The 16,855-nt window shown below is 49.7% G+C and overlaps 2 protein-coding genes across 2 annotated transcripts; both read right to left on the minus strand.

Moving 5' to 3' along the window:
* Nucleotides 1-765: 765 nt before the first annotated feature.
* Nucleotides 766-9,363, minus strand: Rab25 (RAB25, member RAS oncogene family). The gene is made up of 5 exons (XM_048357433.1): nucleotides 9,085-9,363; nucleotides 3,388-3,583; nucleotides 2,075-2,268; nucleotides 1,555-1,635; nucleotides 766-1,076 (listed from the first exon to the last, which is right to left on the minus strand). The coding sequence occupies exons 1-5, from the start codon at nucleotides 9,125-9,127 to the stop codon at nucleotides 949-951; spliced, it is 642 nt and encodes a 213-aa protein (XP_048213390.1). The 5' UTR covers nucleotides 9,128-9,363; the 3' UTR covers nucleotides 766-948.
* A 2,815-nt stretch (nucleotides 9,364-12,178) lies between these two features.
* On the minus strand, nucleotides 12,179-15,998 carry Lamtor2 (late endosomal/lysosomal adaptor, MAPK and MTOR activator 2). The gene is made up of 4 exons (XM_048357434.1): nucleotides 15,845-15,998; nucleotides 15,428-15,590; nucleotides 12,543-12,632; nucleotides 12,179-12,376 (listed from the first exon to the last, which is right to left on the minus strand). The coding sequence occupies exons 1-4, from the start codon at nucleotides 15,910-15,912 to the stop codon at nucleotides 12,320-12,322; spliced, it is 378 nt and encodes a 125-aa protein (XP_048213391.1). The 5' UTR covers nucleotides 15,913-15,998; the 3' UTR covers nucleotides 12,179-12,319.
* Between the last annotated feature and the right edge of the window lie 857 nt (nucleotides 15,999-16,855).

Consider the following 16,855-nt stretch of genomic DNA (forward strand, 5'->3'; position numbering starts at 1 on the left):
TTTCCTGAATAGCTAGGATTACAGGCAGGATCCACCAGCACCCTCCGCAATCCTATTTTTCCTCCCCATATATTTCCTTCTTTTCCTTGGAAATGCATTGTTACCTCTCACCCTCTCTTCAGCACAGGGGAAACCACAGGATCAATCTATCCCTGTTGAAGACAGGACAAAGACTAGAGACTAGATGAGGACTAGGGTGTGGTAGGCGGTAGGACTAGATGAGGACTAGGGTAGGTAGGCGGTAGAGCGCCTGCCTGCCTGCCTAGCAAGTGTGAAGCCCTAAGTTCAAAACTAACACTGCCCTCCCAAAAGCAAGAGGAAGTGGACTAGCTGGAGGTCCCCAGTGTACTACAAGGCTGGTCCCAGCTCTTCCCCGTCGCTTGTTCCCCAGTTTTCTCTTGCCCCAGCATTGGAGTGACCTCAGTTCTTGGCACCAGAGCTTCGGGCACCAGATGGTGCCTGCCGATGGTTTCCTTTGTCTTGCCTTCCAGATACCCCTCCCCTCCCTCCATGGAGTCCTCCCTCCCCCACCTGCCCTGGGGATTGGCAGAGGGAAGGATGGGCACCTCCGCCCCCTTGGCACTGTCCCCAGACCACAGAACTCCAGAGGCAGGTGGCCCTAGGGGGGCAATGGATACGGTAGGGAGGACAGGGAGGGGGAGAAGGGGATCTGGAACGAGGAGGAGGAGGAACCAAAGTTGGAGGGGTGAGGGGTGGCAGAGACAGAAGAGGAGGAACAGACGGGAGGCAGCAGGATGGCTAGGCATGGGTACAAAACAGCTTTATTCGAAGGGGTGGACAGATGATAGATGGGTGTGGTGGGACATGAAGACCCTAGGGCTCTGAGTCTCTGTGATCAGGGAACTAAAGGTCAGGAAAATGTCCTGTATTGGCTGGGGGTGGGAGGGGACCAGAAGGTTCCAGGAACAGGGTTGACCATGGCAAAGATCAGAGGCTGATGCAACAGGCCTTTTTCTCCCCAGGGACAGGCTCCTGGCCAGGCTGGGCACTGCCCAGGGCAATAGCATTGGTCCGGCTGCTATTCTGCCTCTGCTTGGACACCTTCGCAAAAATCTCTGAGAGGGTAGAAGGCAGTCATCAGGTCAGAAGGTTTAGCACCCATGTCCCACCTCTACATATATGCTTCATGCCCTTTCCAAGCACTAGAAGTGGTCCCAGTGGCAGGAGTTTCTACTGGAAAGAAGTGGAATTTCAGCATCTGGGTCCTTTCTACTTACCTGGGAGGAGAAGGAACTAAGACTCAGCCCTTTGGGAAATACGGTCTTCCAGTTGTTCACCAGGGTGGGAGGAGCTAAGGGTTTATAAAGGCTCTCCAAGACTTTACAAAATGAATACTTGGGGTCTATCCCTTGGCATTTGTAGTTAGATGAATGTTACCAAGTGCAGAGCACTGTGCCAAAGTAGTGGTGGCTCTGAGAAGGACTCTGGGGGCCCACAGGGAAAGGTGTAGTGAGCAGTCAGCTGGGATTAGGTGTCTATTATGCCTCTGACCCTAGGGATGGAAGGGGTTGCCAAATGGAGGCAGGCTCTAACCTTTGAGGACAGTCTCAAAGGCCAGCTCAACATTGGTGGAGTCCAGGGCTGAAGTTTCCAGGAATAGTAGCCCATTGTTTTCTGCCAAGAAGGGAAACACCATTAATTGAGGGGTCAAAGGTAATTAATAATAATAAACATTCACTTAATGTTTACTACATACTAAGTGTTAAACCTTGTAGTAACTCACTTAATACTTAAAGCTATGTATGAGTAGGTTCCATTAGGAAACTGAAACCCAGAAGCAGAGGGAATGAAGAAGAAATTTGCTCTGTAGTCCATATCTAGGAATTCACCAAGGGGAAGTGGGAGGCTGGGCTCTGGAGTTTACTCTCCAAATCACCATATTGTATAACTGCTATACCCAGAGAATTCCGTGGGCAAAAGTGGCAGGAGATAGCCAAGCGGAACCTGAAGTCTACACAGGGGAGCTGGGTATAGAGCAGGCTCTGGGGAGGCTGGAGCTGATTGGGTATGGGCAAGTTTGCAGGTGTCAGACTGGGTGTGGCTGGGCACTCACCTGCAAACATTCGGGCCTCCTCAGTAGGCACCTCCCGGGCCTGATTAAGGTCACTTTTGTTCCCTACCAGCATAACAACAATAGTGGCCTCGGCGTGGTCATAGAGCTCCTTCAGCCAGCGTTCTACTACGGCATACGTCTGGTGCTTGGTTAGATCGAACACCAGGAGGGCCCCCACTGCTCCACGATAGTACCTGAATGGGAGTAGGATAGGTGGGCAGAGAAGATAGGGGTATCAGGTTCAGCCTCAGAGCAAAGTCATCAAAATGCCTGAGTCAGAGTATATCAATGATTAGTAGATAAAAAGAAAAGAAAAGGGGGGGGTGGAAAGCCAGGGATACCCAATCTGGCTGGGGAGCTCGGGCTCCTGTGCAATCCAGGAACACTGGTCTTGGGCCCCCCAAGATTTACTTCTCTGCACCTAGTCTCTCACCAGCTCCTCTAAGCCCCTTTGCTTCTTTTGTCTTATGTCCCAACTTTAGTCCCCACTCCCCACCAATATCCATTTCTGCTCGGGCTAAATGTGCCTCCTGGATGCTACACCTCTGAGATCTCTCCTCAATCCAGTGCCCTCTTTTCTCCTGTGACCATCTTTCTAGGACTAGTACCTGACTTGACCGCCAAGACATTCTTGCCAGTAGCCAGACTTCTTCCATCATGATTAGACTGGTGGTATGCTTGTAAGAGGTCAAGTGAGAAGGTGTTAAGGGAATATGGCCCTTGTGAGTGTAACGGTAGCCTCTGCTTCTTGCTCCTCAGAAAGTCCTATCTGTCCCCATCACACATGTATACAGAGACCATCGTGCACACATGTGAAACTGACCAGGAGACACTTTGGATGTCATTTCAGGAGGCCTACACTTCTTGTGTCCTCTGAGACTTTATGAAATGCACACTCTGAATCCAGCCCTTGGCCTTTGATGAATGTTACCAGGTGCAGAGCACCTTGCTGAACTCAGGGGGCGCTCTCAATCCACACAGCCTGCCCCATCCCAGCTCCACCTAGATTTTACCTTGCTTGTAATTAAACAGGGATTTATTACAACGCCTTACTTCTATACTATGCGTGCCAAGTAGAAAGTGATTTGTATCTTCCCAGGCACATGGCAAAGGCTTAGTAAAGAGTAGCAATGATTCTTGTTTTAGTCCTACCAGTTAGTCTTGTTATATCCTGTCTCTGCTGCTCACAGCACTTGTGCTCCAGTGATCTCTCCCAGGGAGCATACCACTGAGTCCCTGTTTCCCCCTCCTCTTCCCTCACCCTGACTTCCCAGGGCTCCCACAACCAACCAGCCCCCCAGGCCCAGGCTCACGCAGAGGTGATGGCTCGATATCGCTCCAGGCCAGCTGTGTCCCAGATCTGTGCCTTGACTGCAGCGGTGCCCAGCATTATGGTGCGGGTAGAGAACTCAACTCCGATGGTGGTGCGACTGTCGTGGCTGAACTCATTGCGAGTGAATCGGGACAACAGATTGGTCTTGCCCACGCCTGACTCACCGATCAGCACCACTGAAGGAGTGGAGAGATAGACTGAGCACACCAGTACAGTGGCTCCAAGCCCACCTGAGCTTAGAAGGCTTTTCAACAGAAAAGGGAACTAAGCTCAGAAAACTGAGGAGGGACCCAGCTCTCCTGGCAGAGACTCTGGATACATAATGCATCTGCCCTGGAGGACAAAGGGCCAGGAGTATAAAAGAAACAAAGGGTCTGTAAGGATTACAGGCCTGCTCTGCTGAAACAGGGATGCAGAACCAGCTTTAGTTGGTGGTGACAGAGAAGTTGGGGGTGGGGGTGTCTGGGTGTTATGTGGAGAGGTGACAGGAGTGTGAAAATGGACAGAAATGGTAGAAGATCTGGGCTAGGGAGGATGAGAATTCTGTGTGTGTGTGAGAGAGAGAGAGAGAAAGAGAGAGAGCAGAGAGAGTGTGTGTGTGTCAGGTGGGGGAAGGGTTTGATATGTGTATTCAAATAGAAAAGAGGTGAGAACACAGGGATAGAGACATGGGTACAGGGCCTAGGTGCTGTCCCTTAGCTTTTTAACTCACGGCTGCTACTCATTTGAGCCACACCTGCAATTCTGGCTTTAGGATCATCTGCCTGAGCTGGCTTCAAATCTTCATCCTCAGATCTCAGCCTCCACATAGACGAGCCTTCTTTTTTTTTTTTTTTTTGCCAGTCCTGGGGCTTGGACTCAGGGCCTGAGCACTGTCCCTGGCTTCTTCTTGCTCAAGGCTAGCACTCTGACACTTGAGCCACAGGACCACTTCTGGACATTTTCATATGAGGCAAGCACTCTTGCCACTAGGCCATATCCCCAGCCCTAGACGAGTCTTCTAAGGATGAGAGGAAGTGTGTGTGTGTGTGTGTGTGTGTGTAAAAGTTAGGATCCAATTGTCAGTAAGGTACAGTAAAGGTACATAAAGGTACAGTAAGGTACATAAATAAAAGCATGAGATAAGGTGTTGGACTAGCAATGTGCCCTTCAGCAAGCTACGTATTTTTCATATGAAAATTGGGAAGTCGGGGCTGGGACTATGGCCTAGTGGTAAAGTGCTTGCCTCACATACATGAAGCCATGGGTTCAATTCCTCAGCACCACATATATAGAAAGAGCAGAAGTGGTGGCTGGGGATATGGCCTAGTGGCAAGAGTGCCTGCCTCAGATACACGAGGCCCTAGGTTCGATTCCCCAGCACCACATATACAGAAAACGGCCAGAAGCGGCGCTGTGGCTCAAGTGGCAGAGTGCTAGCCTTGAGCGGGAAGAAGCCAGGGACAGTGCTCAGGCCCTGAGTCCAAGGCCCAGGACTGGCAAAAAAAAAAAAAGAAAGAGCAGAAGTGGCTCTGTGGCTCAAGTGGCAGAGTACTAGCCTGGAGCAAAAAGAAGCCAGGGACAGTGCTCAGGCCCTGAGTTCAAGCCCCAGGACTGGCAAAAAAGAAAGAAAGAAAGAAAATTGGGAAGTATTACTTAGTGGGCTATGGTAAGAAGTAAATGAGATACTGCCCAGGATATGGAAGGGTGCATTTGTCTGATTGTTGGTGGCCAACAAGTGCCTCTTGGGTTTACAAGAATGAGGATCCAGGGGCTGGGAATATGGCCTAGTGGCAAGAGTGTTTGCCTTGTATACATGAAGCCCTGGGTTTTATTCCCCAGCACCACATATATAGAAAATGGCCAGAAGTGGTGCTGTGGCTCAAGTTGCAGAGTGCTAGTCTTGAGCAAAAAAGAAGCCAGGGACAGTGCTCAGGCCCTGAGTCCAAGGCCCAGGACTGGGAAAAAAAAAAAAAAAAGAATGAGGATCCACTAGAGGTGTAGACCCTTTAGGCTGGTGTGCGTAGGGCTCAGCCATTTCCCCTCTGGGTGAGCACAGGAGGCTGCTATAAGCATAATTTACACATTATACTGCACTGATCTGAGAACCAGAATTAGAGGAGGCCACCCATGATAGTTCTGGATTGACAGAATGGCATCTAACTATTGGGAATCACATATTTTGGGCTCTGGTCCCTGGTTTTGTCTTTTTTTTTTTTTTTTTTTTTTTTTGCCTGTCCTGGGCTTGGACTCAGGGCCTGAGCACTGTCCCTGGCCTCTCTGTGCTCAAGGCTAGCACTCTGCCACTTGAGCCACAGCGCCACATCTGGCCATTTTCCATATATGTGGTGCTGGGGAATCGAACCCAGGGCTTCATGTATACGAGGCAAGCACTCTTGCCACTAGGCCATATTCCCAGCCCCTGGTCCCTGGTTTTAACGAGTTGCTTGAATTAAAAGGTTCACCTTTTCTGGGTTTCAGTTTCCTTGTTTATATAGATGAGAAAGTCCTCTGTCAATTTTTTAAATTCCTCGTTTTTGTAGGGCAAGAAAAGCTGGAAGTAGCCTAGATTCATGAGTAGTAGTATATATGGGATATTAGTAATATCAGCTACTGGGAAGGTGAAGGTAGGAAGATCATAAGCAGAGCCTAGCCCAGCAAAAAAAAAACATGAGACTATCAGAAAAAATAACTAAAGCCAGACAGGCACTGGTGGTTCATGTCTGTAATCCTAGCTACTCAGGAGGCTGAGATCCAATGATCTAAGTTCAAAGCCAGCCCAGGAAGGAAAGTCTATGAGATTCTTATCTCCAATTAAGTACAGCTGTGGCTCAAAGTGGTACAGTGCCTTGAGCAATAGAGCTCAGGGAAAGTGCCCAGGCCCTGAGTTAAAACACACACACATACACAAAAACCCTCTAGAGCCTACCTGGTGCTGGTGGCCTATGCCTATAATCTCAGCTACTCCGGATGCTGAGAGCTGAGAATCAAGGTTCAGAATCAGCCCCGACAGACAAAACTACACAACTCTTATGGCCAATTAACCACCAAAAAGCTGAGGGTGGAGGTGGAGCTCAAAGGGCAGAGTGCTAGCTTTGAGCAAAAGAAGCTTAGGAACAGCACCAAGGCACAGAGTTCAAGTCACAGGAATGGCAAACACACACACACACACACACACACACACACACACACACACACACGCTGATGGATAGTGTCCAGGCCTTGAATTTGAGCTGAAATTCCAACATTTTAAAAAGAAAAGTGTAAGTGCTATCCATATAATCCCAGTACCAGCATAAATATATAAATAGTTCCTAAATCATCTCTGAGTTCAAACCCCAGTACTGTGAAAAAGACAAAATTTTTTTTAAAAGGTGTGTGTGTGTGTGTGTGTGTGTGTGTGTGTAGGTTTGTCCTGCTTCTTGTTCTACTAGGAATCTCTTCCCCACCTCATTCCTCTCAGTGGAAGGGCTTCCTGACCTGTCATCAGGTTGTTCAGGGCAAGGGCTTTGGGAGTCAGACTGACAGGTTTAACTACTACTGGCTTTGTGGCTTTTTGTCAACTACTTACTTTCTAAGCTTTAATTTCCTCATCTGTAAAATGAAGATAAATTCCAATTGTTAGCATTTATTGAGTGCTTACTAAGGGTTAGGTATCATCTTTAAAACGTTACTCATATTAACCCATTCAATCCTCCCAACAAAGTCTGGAGGTAAATACCACTATTATTGTTTTTATAGACACCGGAGGCACGAAGGAGGTCCAATGACTAACTCAAGATAACACAGCTAGTCTGGTAAACTGTTCAGATCCACCTTCAAGGAAGGACTTGCTCTACCTGCCTCACTTACAGGGACAGCTCCCAACTTGCCTCCCACATCACTCAGTCACACCTGTCCTAGACAGTCCCGCGCCGCCCCAGATCTTCCCTACCACCCTCACACACCCAGCTTTTAGCACAGGCGTTGGGGAGCCTATGTTGCAGTTATATTCTCCCTCTCTGCAATCTTGTTTTCTCCCTCTTATTTTACATAATTGACATTGAACTTAGAGACCCCCCCACCTCCACTAACGTGTAAGCAGCAGAGCTAAGATCTGAACTGGCACTTGGTCACCATGTTACGCCCCGGAATGGCAAAGAAAAGAAAGAAAGAAAGAAAGAAAGGGAAAGAAAGTTCAAGGCCAACCTGGGCTACATGGTCAAACTATCTGAAAAACAAACAAAAAAATTTTTTTTTCCAGCACTGGTGGCTCACACCTGTAATCCTAGCTATTCAGGAGACAGAGATCTGAAGATCCAGGTTTTATTTTATTTTATTTTATTTATTTATTTTTGCCAGTCCTGGGGCTTGGACTCAGGGCCTGAGCACTGTCCCTGGCTTCTTTGTGCTCAAGGCTAGCACTCTGCCACTTGAGCCACAGCGCCACTTCTGGCTGCTTTCTGTATATGTGGTGCTGGCTGGGGAATCGAACCCAGGGCTTCATGTATGGGAGGCAAGCACTCTTGCCACTAGGCCATATTCCCAGCCCAAGATCCAGGTTTTAAAGCCAGCCCAGGCAAGAAAGTCTGTGAGATTCTTATTGCCAATGAATCACCAGAACGCAGAAAGTGGAGCTGTGACTCAAGTGGTAGAGTGCTAGGCTTGAACAACAACAACAACAACAAAAAGCTCAGGGACAGTGCCCAGGCCCTGAGTTCAAGTCCCAGGACCAGCACAAAAAATACCCCCCCAAAATATTTGTGGGGTACTATGTTAATGGTACTTAGTAAGAGCTCAAATAAGCAGCAGCAAGTAGTATTATCACCCCAGACTACTGCCAACCTTTACCCTGCCTCCCCTATCAAGGGAAAAGCTAGGAGTACAGGTTCGCCAGCTTCGCTGAGGGTGAGGCTGTGGCTGGGACAGGCAGTAGGGTGGGGTGAGGAAGGAGAGCCTACCAGTCTGCCCAGACCTCAAGCAGGTGTGTGGCTTGGCTCCGAGACCCACAGAGAATCAAACACAGGGCTGAGATAAAGAAGCAGGAAGGATACATGCCCACTTTCAGGAACCATGTTGAACCCAGTGCCTGATATCTCTGACCCAAGGGACGGGATGGGCAGACAAGAATCTAGGTCAGATTCTGGTCCAAATTCATTACATCTTCCTAACATCTTCCTTATGTCTGATATTGGATAGGTCTCTCCTTTCCTGTACACCCGCTCAGAAAGACTTAATTATTTTTAAGTAGTTGCGCAAAGAGGTTGCAAAGATGTAAAGATGAATCTTTTCTCTCTCTCTCTCTCTCTCTCTCTCTCTCTCTCTCTCTCTCTTAAATCTGTTTCTTTCCCCTCTACCAAGAATGGAAGTCCTTTCTCAAGTCTGACCTCCATCTCTTATACTGCAGTGGCTATTTCCAGGGATTTGAGCCTCTACTAGCAACAAGGCAAATTAGTTTAACACCAAATAGAAAGGAATGATCAGCATGATCAGCATTTTATTTACAACAGTAGAGCAACTCTAGGACTTTTGCCCCGTAACTGTCCTCCCTCCACTCTTCCCTCCCTCCCTGTAGCTACTTTTCTTAAGGGAGTGAATGGTCAGTCCTAGGGGGGTACTGATAAGAGATTAAAAAGCAAGAAGGAGATTGGGTCCTCTCTTGCCCTTTTCTCTTTCAGGTTTCTCAGGCTTCCTCTCTCTTAGGGGATCCCCAACTTACCTTTGAAGACAAAGTTATAATCTTCCTCGATTCCATTCCCCATCTTGGCTCCGCATGGAGGGTGCAGGTATCTTTGTGGGAGGGGGGGGAAGAGGGGGGCAGAGGGCACAAGTTTGGGTGTTAGTTCAATGCCCTTAACCCTCAGCTCTTAAGAGACCTGCACCCACCTTTTCTCTCATTGGGGGCCAGCGAGAGGGATTGAAAGCCAATGTGAGCCCCAGCAGGTCCTGGGGAGTTTCAGTTCTGGCAGGTGGTGGTGCTGTATGGAAGCTGAGAGGACGGAAGCCGGCGGAGAACAGGAAGAGCAAGCGGCTGGGGACCTGGGGCCCAGGTGGGTGGAGAGATGATGACGTCACACAGGTTAGACAGGTTGGGTGTCTGCTACGAGCCTGGGCTCTAGTTCCAAGGGGTAACATTGGGGAACCTAGTGGGAGCGGGACTGAACCTTTGGAGAGAGCCCACCGAGGCCTGAGTGTGCCATGCTTGGCTTCTAGAACCTGTGGTGAGTGAGGGTGGGGTTCCAACCAGTGCCCCTTGGGAAGTAAAAACCCATTTGACTTCTTGCTTTTCCTTCAGCGGCTCGGTTAAGAGTGTTATAGTAAAGATGGGAGCCACCCGAGAAAGGTGCTGGGGCAGGGGGTAGGGGCTGATGCCCGCGGCCCTGCTGCAATACAAAAGCTTTGGGAGCAGCTCTGTGGCCACAAGCAGGTTCTGCCCCTCCCTGACAGCCCAGGGCCTGGGATGGGCAGCATTCTCATCCTGGGTGGAGCTGAGACTACCCAGCTGGCAGGGATCTTTTTCTCCACCGTGAGGCTAAGGGCTATCAGCTCCCTACACAAGCCTGCTCTAAGGACACTGGGCATGGGGAGGCATGGGTCAGAAAGAGCCAGCTGGGGTGAGTACAGGGGCAGGATCTAGAGATAAAGCCCTTGAAAGGACTTCTGGGGTTTGTCTACTCTTTTTCCAGGATCTGAGGCCTCCATAGCAAAGGGTTCTTATTGCTAATGGGCTTCAAGATTTCCTTTTCTTTTTCTTTTTCTTTTTTTTTTTTTTTTGCCAGTCCTGGGGCTTGAACTCAGGGCCTGGGCACTGTCCCTCGCTTCCTTTTGCTCAAGGCTAGCACTCTACCAATTGAGCCACATCACCACTTCCAGCTTTTTCTGAGTATGTGGTGTTGAGGAATCAAACCCAAGGCTTCATGCCTTCAAGGCAAGCACTCTACCACTAGGTTACATTCCCAGCCCTTCAAGATTTCTTAGAGAGTAGGGCATGGGGAAACAGTGAATAATCCTAGCACTGGGGAGGTGGAGGTAGGAGGATCACAGCTGTTACATTTTTGAGACTCTATCTCAAAAACAAAATAAAGGCTTAGCAGCATGTCTAAAGTGATAGAGTACTTGGCTAACAAGAGAGAGGCTGAGTTCAATCCCTGGTGAGGGAAAAAAGGATCCATAGAGGGTCTGGATAACTTTATTTATGAATGCCTGAGAGGAGAAAGGAGAAAAGTTTACAAGATGTACCATCTTCAATAGGACCAGACTTTGCTCTTTGAGCGTACTCCGAAGGTGAATTTTTTTTTTTTTTTTTTTTGGCCAGTTCTAGGCCTTAGACTCAGGGCCTGAGCACTGTCCCTGGCCTCCTTTTGCTCAAGGCTAGCACTCTGCCACTTGAGCCACAGCGCCACTTCTGGCGGTTTTCTGTATATGTGGTGCTGGGGAATCGAACCCAGGGCCTCATGTATATGAGGCAAGCACTCTTGCTACTAGGCCATATCCCCACCCCCAGAGTTTATTTTTTTTGCCAGTCCTGGAGCTTGGACTCAGGGCCTGAGCACTGTCCCTGGCTTCTTTTTGCTCAAGGCTAGCACTCTACCACTTGAGCCACAGTGCCACTTCTGGCTTTTTCTATATATGTGGTGCTGAGGAATTGAACCCAGGGCTTCATGTATGAAAGGCAAGCACTGTAACCACTAAGCCATAGTCCCAGCCCACTCACAAGGTTTTGCCAAACAGGTGAGTGGCAGGTGCTAGGTAGGGGGTCATGTCACTGTAAAGAACAAGGGAGGCTGGGAATGTGGCTTAGTGGTGGAGTGCTTGCCTAGCATGCATGAAGCCCTGGGTTCCATCCCTCAGCACAACATAACAAAAAGTTGGAAATGGCACTGTGGCTCAAGTGGTAGAGTGCTAGCCTTGAGCCAAAGAAGCTCAGGGACAGTGCCCAGGCCCTGAGTTCAAGCCCCAGGACTGGCAAAAAAATAAAAAAACAAGAACAAGGGAGCTGAAGCCGCACTGTCATGAAAAACTAGGTCTGGGAAGTGATGGTATAGTGAATAGGAAGAATCCTTTGAGCCATCGCCACCCCATCCCATATCCTCTGATTCCTCTTATCCAGGCAAGGTTTAACTCAGATGTGGTATGTATCAACATGCCTGTATTCCCAGCACTCTGGAGGCCGAGGAAGGATAGTGAGTTCAAGGCTAGCCTGTGATATATAGTGAGATCCAGCCTCAAGCAAAAAAAGAAAAGTTTAAAACAAAGAACAAAACAAAGGGTTGGGAATAAGGCTTAGTGGTAGAGTGCTTGCCTTGCTGGCGTGAAGCCCCAGTTTGTGAAGCCTCTTGAAGCCTGGGTTTGATTCCTCAGCACCATATAAATAGAAAAGGCTGGAAGTGGCGCTGTGGCTCAAGTAGTAGAGATAGCCTTGAGCAAAAAGAAGCCAGGAACAGTCAGTGCTCAGGTCCTGAGTCCAAGCCCCAGGGCTAGCAGGAAAAACAAATTAAAAAAAACAAACAAAAAAAAAACACCTACCCACTAAAGCAAAGAAATAAAGAAGAAAGGAAAGAAACAGGGCTGGGGATATGGCCTAGTGGCAAGAGTGCTTGCCTTTTATACATGAGGCCCTGGGTTCAACTCCCCAGCACCACATATATAGAAAAAAGCCAGAAGTGGCACTGTGGCTCAAGTGGCAGAATGCTAGCTACCTTGAGCAAAAAGAAGCCAGGGACAGTGCTCAGGCCCTGAGTTCAAGCCCCAGGACTGGAAAAAAAAAAAAAAGAAAAAAAAGAAAGGAAAGAAACAGTCAATACACCAGTCAATACACCAGGCAGGAGTTGAAATTTATTTTGGGTGAAACAAAACTCTCCCCTAACCCCTACAGTCCAGCAAGTTTTTTCTGAGGGACCCTGCCCCGCCAAATGTTCATCTCTCTTCTCCGACCTCAGCGTCCACCAACACCATTATGATGCTGCTACTTGGGTGAGGGGCTCCTCCAAGTATTGCACCAAGGCCTGGGCCTGCAAAAGGAGAGCACAAATCAAGTCACATTTGGCCTCCCACACATCTGCCTCCCACATCACCCTGAGCAAGCCACTACCCCCAGACGTGGATTGGAGGGACAACTTAAGGAAAAATTGACCTGGTGATGGAGCATAAAGGCTGGGGGGATGGGCACATACATACCTTGGCTTTAAGCATTCCGAAGCCCACCGTCTCCTTGGCATACATGCACAGCAGAAGGTTGGCCACTCGGGTGATGGCTACACGGCCTTCCTGGTGGGGGTGATACGACACAATGGGAAGCTCTGCTCAACACTCTTAGTCCCCTCCTTCCCCAGGGCCTTCTCTGGCCCTAAGACACTGAATCTTCCTTCGACAGTCTGGGAATACAGGAGGTATGGGAAGCTTTGGCCACAGACCCAGACATAAGGGGCTAGGAATATGGCCTAGTGGTAAAGTGCTCGCCTCATATACATGAAGCCCTGGGTTCGATTCCTCAGCACCACATAAACAGAAAAAACCGGAAGTGACACTGTGGCTCAAGTGGCAGAGTGCTAGCCTTGAGCAAAAAGAAGCCAGGGACAGTGCTCAGGCCTTGAGTCCAAGCTCCAGGACTGGCAACAAAACCAAAACCAAACAAGACCCGGACATAAGGTTGAGACTGTGTTTTATCCTTGACAAAGCCACCTTCTAACCAAGTTTTACCCTGGGAAATTCAGCCTCCCAGAAATTCAGTTTCTTCTGTAAGCTCTAATGCATGCTACTTATCAGTGGTGCTAATATACACAAAAGTTTTGTATCTGCCAAGAGTTGTCCTAATGTAATTGTGGATTTGTCCTACAATGACAGGGCTTGAGGGCAGTGTCCCAACTTATTTCTTTACTTTCCTTATGGTATTATTTTTTTAAAGACTGCAAATTAATTAAGAGGTTTCATCAGCATTTAAAGTAAGCTGGGTACCAGCTCATGCCTATAATCCTACACAGGAGGCTGAAAACAGAACTGCAGTTCAAAGCCAGCAAGAGAGTCCATGAGACTTTCATCTCCAATTAAGAACCAAAAAAGCTGGAAGTTGCCAGGTGCCGGTCGGTGGCTCAAGCCTGTAATCCTACTCAAAAGGCTGCAATCGAGGATCTCGGTTCAAAGCCAGCCTGGGCAGGAAAGTACTTGAGACACTTACCTCCAATTAACCACCAGAAAATGGGAAGTGGCGCTGTGGCTCAAAGTGGGAGAACACTAGCCTTGAGCTGAAGAGCTCAGGGACAGGTTCAAAGTTCAAGCTCTAGGACCAACCAAAAAAAAAGATGGAAGTGGTGCTGTGTAGCTCAAGTGACAGAGCACCAGCCTTGAGCACAAAATCTCAGGGAGAGAACTCAGGCCCTCAGTTCAAGCCCCAGGACCAATAGTAAATGAATGAAGTGCATTATTGTATGTTGTAAGGAAAATACTGTTCCGTGAAACTTTTGACTGTACACATACATGTATATATGTATGTAACACACTAGGATTTAACTAAAAATGTGTATGACTAGGTTGTCGAAAACATTTGAAGCTACTGTTCTGTTGTACCAGTCCAGGCTAGCTACTTAGTAGGTATTTTTTGTTGAACCAAAATGGTATCGGTTGAACAAAGAATGGGAAAGAGTTAGCATCCTGAGTTACTGGAGCCATTCTTCCCGGGAGAGCTCAGCCTTATGGCCATTCAATTTGGTGCTGTTCACATTCCTTAGATATTTACTGAGTGCTGGGAACTAGACATTCCATGCCTCTCAGGTCTCATCACCTTCTACCCTCCCACATTCTTAAGACATCAGTCAGACTAACATTTTTTTTTTTTATTAGCTGCCCCAGGGCCTTTGCATTTGTTCTATCTCAAATGTACTTTCTCTAGAAAGTGGGCATATCCTCCACTTTCCTTCAGATCTTAGATAAAATGTCAGTTTTTTGGTGAGTGTCTCTCAGACTCTGAAGCCATTTTCAATCACTTCCTTCCTTGTTTTGTTGTGTTTTTTTTTCTCTCGTATTTATTGTCAAAGTGATGTACAGAGAGGTTACAGTTTCATACATTAAGCGTTGGATACATTCCTTGTACTGTTTGTTGTTTTCTTCGTTGTACTTCCTGGTTGTTTTTGGTTGTTTTTTTTTGTGCCAGTCTGGGGCTTGGACTCAGTGCCTGAGTATTGTCCCTGGCTTCTTTTTGCTCGAGGCTAGCTAGCACTCTGCCACTTGAGCCACAGCGTCACTTCTGGCCATTTTCTGTATATGTGGAACTGGGGAATTGAACCCAGGGCCTCATGTATGTGAGGTAAGCACTCTTGCCACTAGGCCATATCCTCAGCCCTGGTTGTTTGTTTTGTGCTGGTCCTAGGGCAGAACTTGGGGCGTGGGCTCAGTACTGAGCTTCTTTTGCTCAAGGCTACAGCTCTACCACTTGAGCCACAGCTCCAATTCCAGCTTTACTTTCTGGTAGCTAATTGGAGTTAAGAGTCTCACAGACTCTGATGGGGCTAGCTAACCATGATCTCAGCCTCCTGAGTAGCTAGGATTACAGGTGTGAGCTGCCAATGCCTGACCCACTTTCCCTTTCTGATCATTTTCTTTCTTTGTAAAGCTGAAGGCACTGGATTGGAGTCTAGAAACTGCCACGGCTCTGTGAATCAGTAAAAAGTGAGATGACAACTCTGTGTTTGAACCTCACTTCTATTTTTTTTTCATTTAATTTTTACCACATTCTTTAAGGGTAATGAGGAATGAGAAATAATTGTTTCTTCTTTGGAGATGAGGTAAGGAAGCTCAGGAAGGTTAAGTGACTTACCCAAGTGTTTGTTCACACCTGACAAATGGATGGTTAGAATGAGACCCCCTTAGACCTTGATCTAGGGCTCCTTCCTCACCACCAATTGATGCACACAGGGTCCTGCCTATTACAAACGTTGCTTGCTGACCACTTCTTGGTAATCTTCAGGTGATCCCGTCCCTACCCCTCCAACTATCCAAGATGAGATCGGGGTTTGCCCCTTGGTTATCCCCCCTGGGGAGCAGAGGAAGTCTGGCTCCCTTTTCCATACCATGCAGTCCATGAGGATGAACTTGAGATTGTCTTCATTAAACGCTTGGTTTCCATTCCGATCATAGGCGGCCCAGATGTTACTGGCGATGGCTGCGGTGACCCGGGCATCGGTGTCCCCGTAACCGGAGTAGGCCAGCAAGGATCCCTCGTTATTCAGCAGCCTAGCGAGGGGCGGGTGGACGCAGCAAGCGGCACAGTCAGAGGGAGGAGTGAACGGCCAGGGCTCCTATCCCAGCTCCTGCTTCCAGGAAGCAAGAGAGTACCCCAAGCACCGGCACGCGGACTTCCCTTTCCGAGAGGGCCTCTCACGACCGGTTCCCTCCGCTGCGGCCCGGCTCGGGGGCCTCCTCCCGGCGGGGCGATCCTTCCCCCAGCCTCCCACAGGCCGCCGCTCCGGCTCTGGGCGCACACTCACAGGGTGCTTTGGACTCCTCCAGTATTGGCTTGGCTTAACACCTGAGTCAAAGCCTTGGGACGCAGCATTCCTGCGGATCCTCGCCCCGGGTGTGTGGGCCCAGATCACCGGAGCTCCGCCGGCCGGTCGGGACAGCCCGTCCTGGCCCTGGGAAGTGTAGTCCCGGGCCTGACTCAGCCCCGCCTTTGCGCGAGGGTGGGCGCTGGGAATTGTAGTTCTTTAGGGGCTTGCAAGGCACCCTGGGAACTGTAGTTCTCCTTTCCACTCCGACCACGCGGTTTGGGGAGAAAAGAGCGGGAGTGAAAGGATCTAGTGGCAGCGTTGGAAAGACTTTTAACCCCTTCGGGGGGGAGCGGGTCATCATGTCGGCCTGGCGATCTGCGCTTCCGTAGTAGTTTACAAGCCCTCTGTATTTCCTAGGCCCCACCTGTGGTTCTTTTTCAAAGCAGTTCTTCTGGGTTAACGCACCGTTCTAAGGAGAGGCGATGGGCGGCTCTCTACTTGAGGAGATCAAGGCTCAGAAAGGCCACGTAGGCAAAAGCCGGTGCTGAGAACGCAGCCTGGAGACTGGCCGGCCAGAGCCCGCGGGGAGCCGGCTCAGCCCCGAAGAGGAGGCTCCCATGGGCGTCTAGCAGTGGGGGAAGCCTCGGGCTTGGAGGAGACCAGGTTATCTCGGCGAACCGAGATGCAGGGAGACACAGAAAGCCCTTTGTCCCGGAGCGGGAGTTAGCGGGGCGGGGCGGGGCGCGGGCGGCTCCCGGCCGCGGGGACGCGGCGCTGCTCCGGGCGGCCGGGGGCCCGCGCGTCTCCCGCCCCTGCCCGCGCCCCTCCGGGGTCACCACCCCGCGGGGGCCCAGCCCCGGGCCGGGCCGGGCCCAGGGCCGACCCCGCTGCAGTGGCCCCCCCGGTCCGCCCGGGGCGCTGTGGCGGCGGCGGGTCCGGAGGGGGCGGCGAAGCCTTGGGGAGGGGGAGGGAGGGAGAGGAGGGAGGGGAGGGGGGGGGGGGACGGAG

Source organism: Perognathus longimembris, chromosome 11 (genome assembly GCF_023159225.1).
Source record: "Perognathus longimembris pacificus isolate PPM17 chromosome 11, ASM2315922v1, whole genome shotgun sequence".
In the NCBI taxonomy this organism is placed as follows: domain Eukaryota; kingdom Metazoa; phylum Chordata; class Mammalia; order Rodentia; family Heteromyidae; genus Perognathus; species Perognathus longimembris.

Coding starts and splice junctions, on each gene's coding strand:
- Rab25 (XM_048357433.1), bottom strand. CDS start 9,127: ATGGGGAATGGAATCGAGGAAGATTATAACTTTGTCTTCAAAG. Junction 2,269..3,387: donor TATCGAGCCATCACCTCTGC/GTGAGCCTGGGC, acceptor ACTCCCATTCAG/GTACTATCGTGGAGCAGTGG. Junction 1,636..2,074: donor GGAGGCCCGAATGTTTGCAG/GTGAGTGCCCAG, acceptor CCTTCTTGGCAG/AAAACAATGGGCTACTATTC.
- Lamtor2 (XM_048357434.1), bottom strand. CDS start 15,912: ATGCTGCGTCCCAAGGCTTTGACTCAGGTGTTAAGCCAAGCCAATACT. Junction 12,633..15,427: donor TCATCCTCATGGACTGCATG/GTATGGAAAAGG, acceptor CACCCCCACCAG/GAAGGCCGTGTAGCCATCAC. Junction 12,377..12,542: donor TCGGAATGCTTAAAGCCAAG/GTATGTATGTGC, acceptor CTCCTTTTGCAG/GCCCAGGCCTTGGTGCAATA.